This window comes from Bacillus rossius, chromosome 1 (assembly GCF_032445375.1).
Source record: "Bacillus rossius redtenbacheri isolate Brsri chromosome 1, Brsri_v3, whole genome shotgun sequence".
Taxonomy (NCBI): Eukaryota; Metazoa; Arthropoda; class Insecta; order Phasmatodea; family Bacillidae; genus Bacillus; species Bacillus rossius.
Window position 1 is genome coordinate 69,064,357 of NC_086330.1, and position 10,938 is coordinate 69,075,294.

The window sequence follows — 10,938 nt, forward strand, 5'->3', positions numbered from 1 at the left end:
ATGGAGCATGTTCTGTCCCTATATGATGTGTTGCTGTTGGAAAATATATATTTTTAAATTAATTAATTAAAATATAAAAAGTATACTATATTTTATTCAGATCTTAAAAAATAAATTTATATACATATAAATATGTCTGCAAGTTGAAGTAAAAATATTAAGTACAAAACTTGAACTACGAAACATGTTGTATGTCTGTTTATTAAGATACATTATACTTGAATTAATGTTGATGATTTGCCAAATTATTCAAACAATTTTATTTGATGTGTCTAATTAGCATCTCTAAAAGTCAAGCTTAATCAAGTGGTTATACTAAGCTTCGACTCTCGGATGTGAATAAAGTAAACAATTAAGACTGACATAAAAGTTTACCATATACAAAAATAAATATTCACCTCATATAAAAATATAATAAAATAATAATAATTTGAACTATGTGCATGTTGTCACAAACTTATCAAAATACATTTCCGTGTGTTTATTCGCGGCCCAAGCACGCGAGAGTGACGATGAAGCACTCGAGCACGAACAGGACGTAGGCGGCGAAGCACAGGACGGACAGGCCGGAGTTGTGGTCGCAGCCCCACGGGACTCCCTGCTCGACGCAGAGCAGCGCCGCGCGCAGGGCGTCCCGCGCGAGAGACGCCAGGGCGTCCGGCGAGGGCCACCAGGGGGAGGCTGCTGACCGCGACGCCGGGACCGGGGAGGCGGGGACCTCCTCCTCGCCGGGGACACGGGGTGCGAGCGGCAGCAGCGGCAGCGTCACGGCGGCGGCCGCCAGCACGCACAGCAGCTGCAGGCGCCAGAACCCAGGGCGGCGGGGGCGCTCCACTCGGAACCTGGGCACAAGCGAGGCGATCCCAGTCTGGCTACTCTAGATTGCCACCTGGGAATTACTCTTGGCAAATTCCGCAATCGTTGTGGCGGTACATCGGCCAGCACATCTGTCGCGCTACGCCCACCACGTGGCTATCAGCAGGGGAACACCACATAGCTTAGAAAGTCACAACTTAGAACTGTCATAACTTAGAAACACACAACGCAGAACCACACAACTTAGAAACGTCATAACATAGAAAGTCACAACTTAGAACTATAACAACCTAGAAACACACAACTTAGAACTGTCATAACTTAGAAACACGTAACTTAGAAACATGCAACGCAGAACCAAACAACTTAGAAACGTCATTAACGTAGAAAGTCATAACTTAGAAAATTCTAAGTTATGTGTTTCTAAGTTGTGTGTTTTTAAGTTAATACAGCACCCCAATCAGCAGTAGCTGTCCCGTCGGTGTGTGTACACCCCTGGGCTAGAATGCAGCGCACCCTCCAGGAGTCCCATTATTCGGGGTGCCAAGGGGATTATCACCCCTCCTCTGTTCTGGCGAGCAGGCTGGCGAGGAGGAAAGAAGACAGTTCCAGTCTGCCTTTTAGCACGAGCAGGCTGTTGTGCGCTTTAGACAAAAATGAAAATTTGTTACCGCACTCGACGGCGTAATTAAAAAATAGTGTGCAATAGTAGACCTATTGTTTATTCTAGCATTGCCTACCGGCCCCTCCCGAATAATCAGTAGCCTCCTGGCTACAATCGTAAATGAAAAAAAAAATTGTCTTATAAAAGTATTAAAAAGTGCAAAGAACCAGTGTTCTTTGATTGCGTTGCTGTGGACGTATGGAACTATAATAGAGACTTGCTGGAACGCACTGTTAGAATTTACAGTAAATTTACTGATTTTACTAAGAAGGATCAACCTGAAAAAACGGAGAGTTCTTCGGAATTTCTGATTACTGTATCTTCGTAGAAACTACTCCGCATTCCAACTTATATGTTTCTGTGTTTCTTTGTAAACAAGGTAAACACATGCTTGAAAGAAAAAAAATCGCTGCAGTCTCGAAAAGTTCTTGAATGTTTTGTTTTTCAAAATATGATTTTTTTATTGTTGATTCATGTTTAAGGTTAATGATCTCAGCACTAGTAAACTTACGATGATAGCCGTAAATTTACGAAGATCCCTGGATAATTTGTAACCAGCGTTCTTCGTAAAATATCAATTAAAATTTTTAACAGTGTGATTGGAAAGGAATAACGGGAGTAGGTCTAACCCTAAAATATGCTCCCATTCGCGGAAACGTCCGCCACGTTTCCTACTTGTGAAGAATCTTGAACTGACCCTCCCAAGCAGAGTTGTGACTTATTTGAAATACTTGTATTTAAAATGCAAATACAAAACACAAAATACATAGTTTGTATTTTGTACTTAAATACCTTTTTCTAAAAAGTATTTTGTATTTTATTTAAAATACTTTTCGAAATGTATTTTATATTGGTCAAATTAAAAATACTTTTTTACTGCTATGTTTCAAAAGTATTACCACTCAAATTTTAAAGTGAATGGGTCAACGATTCGGCAAATGGCCACTAGAGGCGCTGCAACTTTGAAAGTCTATGTGCAAAATGACAGTTAAAACAATATGAACGTTATTATCTGTGAAACATGACGCTACGCTTCGCATTTTAACGAGATTGATTTCGATTTTGTTTCGATTACTTTTTTTTTATTTTACGCAGTTAATAGTGTTTGTTATCAAAAATATAGAGTTGTATTTGTGTTCTGCTGTTATATTAATCAGTGATTACTTGGTCAATATCAATAGTGTTGTGAATTGAATGCAAAATGTAAGTACTTAAACATTAACTCAAAAAGTTCATACGAAATCTGAGGTTAAAGATAAAGGTTTCTACAGTTTCTAAATATTTCTCAATCAGTAACGACAGTAATGTATACATATTACCTAACCTATTTGTGTTTGTTGTGCCAACAGTAACTAACATTAATTAATGTTAGTTGTTTTGTTTTAATACCTAGGTTAATTAGCCGACATTTTGTTATTTAAAACGGCTTATTTCTTTTGTCTATTTAAATTAATTAATGTTAGCTAGTCTCAAGACCTGTTAAAGGTGTTGAATTCTTATTTTATTTTCTTTTTCAGGGATGACCATAACCTCAATTATCCATTTATATTGAGACATTGTTTCAAAGACGTTAAGAAGGATGTTGGACACGAAGTAAATATTTCTGCTGTTAGTAAAAAAAAATGCTCAAAAACTTTTAAGGGAAATTTGAATGCGACTTCAAACTTCTTAAAGCATAGGCTATAAAAGTAAATACTTAAACATAATTGACTTGTATTTATTGTTAATGTTATGTTATATTGTACTATCGTATCAAAACGCGATTTCGCGATTTGTACTTCTTTCCTTTTTCAGTTAATATTTGTGTTCTAATTTCTAATTTTTTTTTTTTTAGAGAAAAGGCCATGAGGATATACTGTATGAGTATGACGAATTGAAACCCCAACATAATAAGAAAAGAAAATGTGACATTACTGAATCTGATGGCAATGGAATAAGTACAAATACAAAGAAAATAAAACCTAAACAAACTACTTTTACAAACACTTTACCAAAGTCAATTAATTTAGATAAATTAATTGTGAACTTTATTGTTGATACCATGTCACCTGTCTCAATTGTTGAAAATAAGTCATTCCGGGCACTTATTGAAGGTGTTCAACAACTGTCAACTCCACCAAAAGTGATGTGCCGCCGGACATGCCATAACAAAATTAGTAACTCATACATAGAATTATAGAATATAAAGAAAATTTGAAAAATACATTGAAAACTGTTGATTATGTTTGTACCACCGCAGATATTTGGTCATCATCTAAACGAAGCTATTTAGGTATGACTGTACATTGTATTGATTCTACCACAATTGAAAGAAATAGTTCACCACTCGCATGCAGAAGATTTAAAGGATCACATACCTTCGACAAGGTAGCAGAACTCATTATTGATATTCATTCTCAATATGATTTAAGGCTGCCTAAAATAACAAAAACTGTAACCGATAATGGTTCAAACATGATAAAAGCTTTCAAAATATTAGGAAAGCCAGATTTACCAGACTTAGAATGTGATGGAAACTTGAATGCAAATGATGACTTCCTTGATAATAATAATGAAAAAAGTAATGATGATACGGATGAAATGTTATTCCTAAAAGAGTTTCCCGAATCCGAAAATAGTGATACATACCAACTGCCCAACCATGAGCGATGTGCCACCCACACCTTGCATTTAATTCCCACTCGGGACATAGACAAAGCGAGATGTAACAATAACTCATACCGAAAAGTTCATGATGCAGCTATGGCTAAGTGTCAGGCTGTTTGGAATTTATGTGCTAGGTCTCCAAAAGCTTGTGAAATTTACCTGGAAACCACTGGTAAATCTCCAACAAGCCCCTGTCCAACTAGGTGGAATTCATATTACGATTGCAAACTGATATCTTAAAAGTCCAAGAAACCTCAATGAAGCTCCGAGAAAACTAGGATTGGCTGTCTGAAAGGAGATAGAAGTCCATTTTTTGATTGAATATATTATCACGTCTAAACCCATAGCTGAAGCCATCCGAAGCTTAGAAGGGGACAATGAGACTTTCTATGGGTGCCTGCAGCCAGAATTGTATCGAATGCATAAAATGTTGGACTAATTAAAGCAAGACAATCCAGTATATTGTGGTGGTTTAATTGATACAATAAGAGAATGCATACAAAACCAGTTTGAAAAATATAACTTACATGATACTCGTGCCAAAGACAGCATTTTAGCAGCTGTGTCATATCCCTTCTTCAAGTTAAAGTGGGTGCCAAAGACTGAAAAGGAGTATTTGAAGGAGTTGTTTATTGCGGAAGTGCGAAGAATCAAACAAGAAGATTTAAAAAGTGCACACCCACAAACATCAACAGGGAAAAATAAGCAAAACAGTGAGTCTTACTATATGTTTAACGATTCAGACTCCTCAGCAACCTCAACTGATGGCAACAGCAGCACCTGCATTGATTTGGAGACTCTCCAATATTTAAGAGAAGAAGACACAAGTCTGACCATTCTCAACACATACCCAACAGTAAAAAAAGTGTTTTTAAAATACAACACCTGCCTCCCTAGTTCGGCACCAGTGGAACGATTATTTTCATGTGGTGGTATGATAATGCGTCCACACAGACGCAAAATGTCTGATGCTCTTTTTGAAGAGCTTGTAATGTTAAAATCTTTAATAAATAAAGAACATTAGTAATTTTATCTGAAAGTATTTTGAAAATACCGATTTTGCATTTAGTATTTAAATACAAAAAGCAAAAGTATTTTGTATTTTGCATTTTGCTTTTGAAATAGTAAATTAGAAAAGTATTTGCATTCTGTTTTTAAACACTTTTTAAAAAGTATTTTTTACATCTCTGCTCCCAAGGTTCGAACCCAGGTCACACTTGAGAAGGCGAGTGATGACCTCCACCCAGGCCTCTGATGATACTTTGGTTGCTCGCAATAAGCCACGGACGATTCCTTTACCTACTTCTCGCACCATTATTGAGCGAATCAAAAAAATAATACAACACGCAACATTTCCAGTTTCATTAAATTTGGTTAAATGTATGGAAACAATTGTTTAAACCTTTCCTTTTTTTTTTACAAAATATTGAACATAAGTGTATACTCGCAATCTAGTATATGTAATTAAAACAAACTCTGAAACATTTTCACTATTTCCTTTCCTTTGGCCCCCCTAACCCCTCATAACCCGCATTTGTGGACTCGACCTCAGAAGAAAATTTTGATATATTTATAATAAATGTTCAAGAATTTTCCGTTGGTTGTTAATGTTGCTACATTTTTATATGCTGATTTACGGGTTTCCATAATATGTTTACAGTTATTGATTAAAAACAATGGCAATTTTATATTAGGTTATAACAGGTAGTTCTAACCTGTATATATTCTTCCAATTTTATTACTTCCCTGTTTTGCGTATCAGAACTGCGCATTCTTTTTAAAACACCGAATGCACAGAATTTTTTATCGTAATATAGATTGGATTTTTAAGTTAAACAAATACATAGACAAATGTAAGCAATCATGATCAGTTTTTTACATCCGACTTCAGTACAAAGGAAAGGCAACACTGCGTAACTACTTATATGTTGTTCACGCCCAGGTTGTTCTTGCCGAAGCAAAGTTGAAAAGCAAACGACTGGGAACGCGAGCCCTGCAAGTGCTGTAAGGGCTGTAAGGGTTGGAAGGGCTGTAAGTGCTGGAAGGGCTGGAAGGTCTGGAAGGGCTGGAAGGTCTGGAAGGGCTGGAAGGTCTGGAAGGGCTGGAAGGTCTGGAAGGTCTGGAAGGGCTGGAAGGTCTGGAAGGGCTGGAAGGGCTGGAAGGTCTGGAAGGGCTGTAAGGGCTGGAAGGTCTGGAAGGGCTGGAAGGGCTGGAAGGGCTGTAAGCGCTGGAAGGGCTGGGAGGGCTGTAAGTGCTGGAAGGGCTGGAAGGGCTGTAAGTGCTGGAAGGGCTGAAAGGGCTGTAAGTGCTGGAAGGGCTGTAAGGGCTGGAAAGTCTGGAAGGTCTGGAAGGGCTGGAAGGTTTGGAAGGGCTGGAAGGTATGGAAGGTCTGGAAGGGCTGGAAGGGCTGGAAGGGCTGGAAGGGCTGTAAGGGCTGTAAGTGCTGGAAGGGCTGGAAGGTCTGGAAGGGCTGTAAGGTCTGGAAGGGCTGGAAGGTCTGGAAGGGATGTAAGGGCTGGAAGGGCTGGAAGGGCTGGAAGGGCTGGAAGGGCTGGAAGGGCTGGAAGGGCTGGAAGGGCTGGAAGGGCTGTAAGGGCTGGAAGGTCTGGAAGGGCTGGAAGGGCTGGAAGGGCTGAAAGGGTAGGAAGGGCTGGAAGGTCTGGAAGGGCTGGAAGGGCTGGAAGGGCTGCAAGTGCTGTAAGCGCTGTAAGGACGCACCTGTACCGGGCGCCGCAGACCTCGCAGGCGGGCCGGCAGCGGCTCTGCAGCCACTGCATGAGGCACGAGCAGTGCACCCAGCGCATTGTGCCCCGGCAGTCGCAGGGCGCCAGCATCAGCTCCCCGCCTCGCTCCTCGGGCAGGCTGCACACGCGGCACTCCCTGCGCGCGCCCGCCAGCCGCCTGCAACACCATAGCCCCCTACAGCCAGCTCGCTCCTTCAACACTACCATCAGATAGGGAAGCCTTCTTTTCACAGACGAGAGAGCCAAAACCCGTAGTTCCCCCAAGTTCATGCTAGTTTTTTTTTCTCCGTGTCTTTAATGTAGCTATCATAACCAAATCAACCGTCCACAATGTTTTAAAGTATTTATAATGTAGCTAACCTAACCTAATTGACCATCAGTATCCTTTTATCAACACATTTACAATGAACAAAAAAAACAACCGAAGATGCACGATCGGGCGTTTGGCTCTCTCGTCGGTGAAAAGAATGTTTCCCCCTATTAGATATACTAGCACGCAAGTGACTTGTTATATTCTGGTAATGCTATCTCGGGGCATTGAAGTTAAACCCTGGAGTAAAGAGGAATAAGCAGTGAACCAAAAAAAAAATTAAACTCAAACTTTTACAGCACAGCAGCTTTCTCAAGAAAAAATTATTCTTCTTATTGACTTTTCAAAAAAAGACGACATGAATTAAAATCGCACAGAGCCGGACAAACATTCCTCCATTAGGATCACACTGCACTCTGCTTGAGAACAACTTGTGCAGTTACTTCGAGACATTGGTCTCGCCCTAGTCAAACCAGCTCCGAGACTGCATCAGTGGAGATGGGTCTCGCCTGTGGCTCTACGCGGGCCACAGGATCATGGGTGCAGCCTGACATCAGACCGCAGGCGGCCCGTTGTGGCGATAATGAAAGTGTGGCTAGTGTTTGAATTAGCTGCAAAGTACCATCTGACAGCTGACAAGTAACCTAGACTCTAGGTAGCACAATACAAGCAATTTTTCTCAAATTTAACAGTTAAATTGTTTGTTTTAATATCTGTGATCGAACTCTTTTCATTTCCATTAGTCATAAGCCCAGCCCATTGCCACCTGGTGATAACCATGTGAGACCGAGGTGTACTATGCGATGTGATACTGTGGTGGTTTGCTGCTGCCTTCTGCATTATGGCCTTGAATGGACAACACCACTCCCGGTTCTGGAAACTGCAAGGAAATCTCCCTCATCTTTTAAATCTCCAAAAAAGTTGCAATGCAGCCTGGGATATTAGTCTCATTACTAAGTAACATTCTCCAAATAAATATTTTATACGTTTATATGCTCGCAGGTAATAATTTTTCATCACCAATGAGCCAACACATCGCATTACCTTGTTATTTGACATGGATTTGTGTTATATTACAGTTTAATTGTTTTTAATTTGTTTGTGACCAATTAAGACTTTACATATTTACTTCCATGCCTAACCCCGGACTCGAACCCAGAGCCCTCGCACGGAAACCCGTCGTGTATCCAACTGCGCTATGGAGGTCCGCATCATAATGATTAAAAAAAAACATTTTTCGTTTTCATAATATTGGTATCATAAAATTAAAACAAGTAATGCAATGTTCATACTAGATCAATGCCATTGTATTTTGCTAATTAATAGCGGAAGAACGACGGACAAATCCTCTTCCAACTGTTGGAACGGCGTGACAGAAACGCCAGTTATTCGTACAACAATCGTGAAGCTGTCCAAGACTATTCGCTACTTCATGCGGCGGCACTGCGAGCTCAGTGTGAATGCTCATTACGTGGTGCACGACTCGGTGGAAGCCGTGATTGTAGAGAGTTCCACAGCGTGAAGACCCTAGCACGAACACTCTGACTTGCACTTTTGTGGCGAGCACCTCGGTTCAAGATAGTTGTCGCAAATGTTTTGACAATCGATCATTGACAATAAAACCTTTAATGAATTATGTGTAAGATAAAATATTTAAGAATTTTGAGTCATATAATATGATTTCATCTATATTGCAGAAAACACTACTATTAAACATCTGTAAAATAAAAAGTTGTAAAGAAATTAACAATCGAAGTCTAGAAGACCAGGCAGAAACGGACGAGTATGTGTTCAGTGCAATTACACAATTTCACAGCAATAGCATTTACATTTGCAGGGATTACTGCTTTAAGTCTTCTTGGTACTGATTTGTCAATTTTTGTCTGACTTTTTGGTCTCTTATGCTCCATTTCTTCAGAAAAAGATTTCTTTAAAGTGTTTCTCGACTTGCCATCCAATGTTTTCTTCCGTCTATAATACAGCCCGTCAGTGCTCTGGCGACTGGGCAGTGTTTGCAGGGCATGTGGTGTATTGTAAAGAGCTATTCCTTGACGACCCCAGTACGTGTAGTGTCATTGCTGGAAGTAATAAACACCATCGGTGTTCAGCTTCTTTACACTAAGCCTCTGGTACTGCTTTAATTTATGTACACACACCATATTTTCCACATAGCTGAAGGTATAAAGTGGAAGTTACCTGTCCCAGCTGCAGTCGCACAACACCATATTTTTATGTTTCCACCTCTATATTTTTCTGTAGACTGCAGGTTCTTACACAGGAGATGCTCGTTCTGTTTATACACCGGTCTTTTGCGCGATGAATCAAACTAATATAATTATTCTTCATCAGTAAACCACCAAGAACTCCGGTGTAATACTAACATTATTATTTTTGCAAAAAAAAAAAGGCCTCTTTTATTTATTCTGACTTATCCCCACCTATGGTCCAGCTTTGTTTATCACCAGCTGTACTTTATCGGTGTCCTTATCCGTTGCAGATTCTACATTATATCGAAGCAAGGGACGAGAGCATGATTTTGCTACATTGACTTCACTGCCAGCTTCCTTTATTATATATACAACTAGTTTTGTATCTATTGAATATATTAGTACTTATTATAAACCTGTTGTTTCATCAATTGCGCAATGTGACAGTCTGTTCTAGATAATTTAAAAATGCGTTCTTTCCAAAAAGTTTCTTTTTCTTATCTTTCCCATCGTATCCTGTAGGTGAATGTTTACTCGCAGACACTTAAGTTAACACTGAATAACAGATCCCGATAGGTACTTGTCACCTCGATGCTACCCATGAATTTCAATATATTGAACAAAGTGAACGAATACCATTGCGTTACTGTTTCCGAAGACTTTTACGAACACTTTGACCTATTGAGCAATATTACAAGGCAATAGTTTTGTTTTCAGTCATAACATTTTCAACTAATGGCTGTTTGACTGATGAATGTTATTAAAAGTACAACATTCCTATGTTGTATTACTTTCACAAATTAAATTCCTGTCAACCAAGCTCGTGAATGAATACTTTTGCGACCATTTGTTACTTCCTGCATGTGGTCCACACCTTGACTGCTGAACTATATCTTAAGAAATTCATAAACAAATTTAAATAAACTTGTGCAAAATTAATCAAATAGTAAATGTTCCATTCGTAATCTTTCCAAACCTCTCATCATAACATCATTAAGCAGACTGATTTATGGAGCGCAGTGGCGACTCGCATCCAAAAGGACTTGAGTTCAAACCGTAGTTAGGCAAATTTGGTTTCCTGGAATTACTCCACGCATACCTATGCTAGGGTGGTTTCTTCCTATATGCCTCGCATTTAAATGTAATTTTGCGCAATGCAAGTTTTACAAGAAACTAAAATATAACTAATACGGAATTATTAAAAAACCATAGGCATATTAATAATATTTCTCTTAGTTTAAATAAATTACCTTGTACTTACCGGAATAATCTTAACATTGCGAAGACTAGTTGAGATCACAGAACATGTGATGTGTTTACGCAAACTATATGCCATAGAGCATACGCACGTTTTAGAATAGGGCTCTACTGAGGCTACTTTTTCGTTGTTAATTTACTTCTTTTTCTTTCAATGATTTTGCTTTGCTGTGAAATTTGGCGTAATGGAATTTTCATAACTGTTCTCAGTTTTGCTGAAAATTATTTTATTAATGAGAGAAAATGATTTTCAACATGTTTTAATTTTTAACAGTTTATATAGTTACATTATAA

General features: G+C 39.1%; 1 protein-coding gene across 1 annotated transcript; it reads right to left on the bottom strand.

Moving 5' to 3' along the window:
- Positions 1-396: 396 nt before the first annotated feature.
- On the bottom strand, positions 397-10,679 carry LOC134529122 (uncharacterized). The gene is made up of 3 exons (XM_063362880.1): positions 10,649-10,679; positions 6,845-7,027; positions 397-842 (listed from the first exon to the last, which is right to left on the bottom strand). Exons 1-3 carry the CDS (start codon positions 10,663-10,665, stop codon positions 482-484), a joined length of 561 nt encoding a protein of 186 aa, XP_063218950.1. The 5' UTR covers positions 10,666-10,679; the 3' UTR covers positions 397-481.
- Between the last annotated feature and the right edge of the window lie 259 nt (positions 10,680-10,938).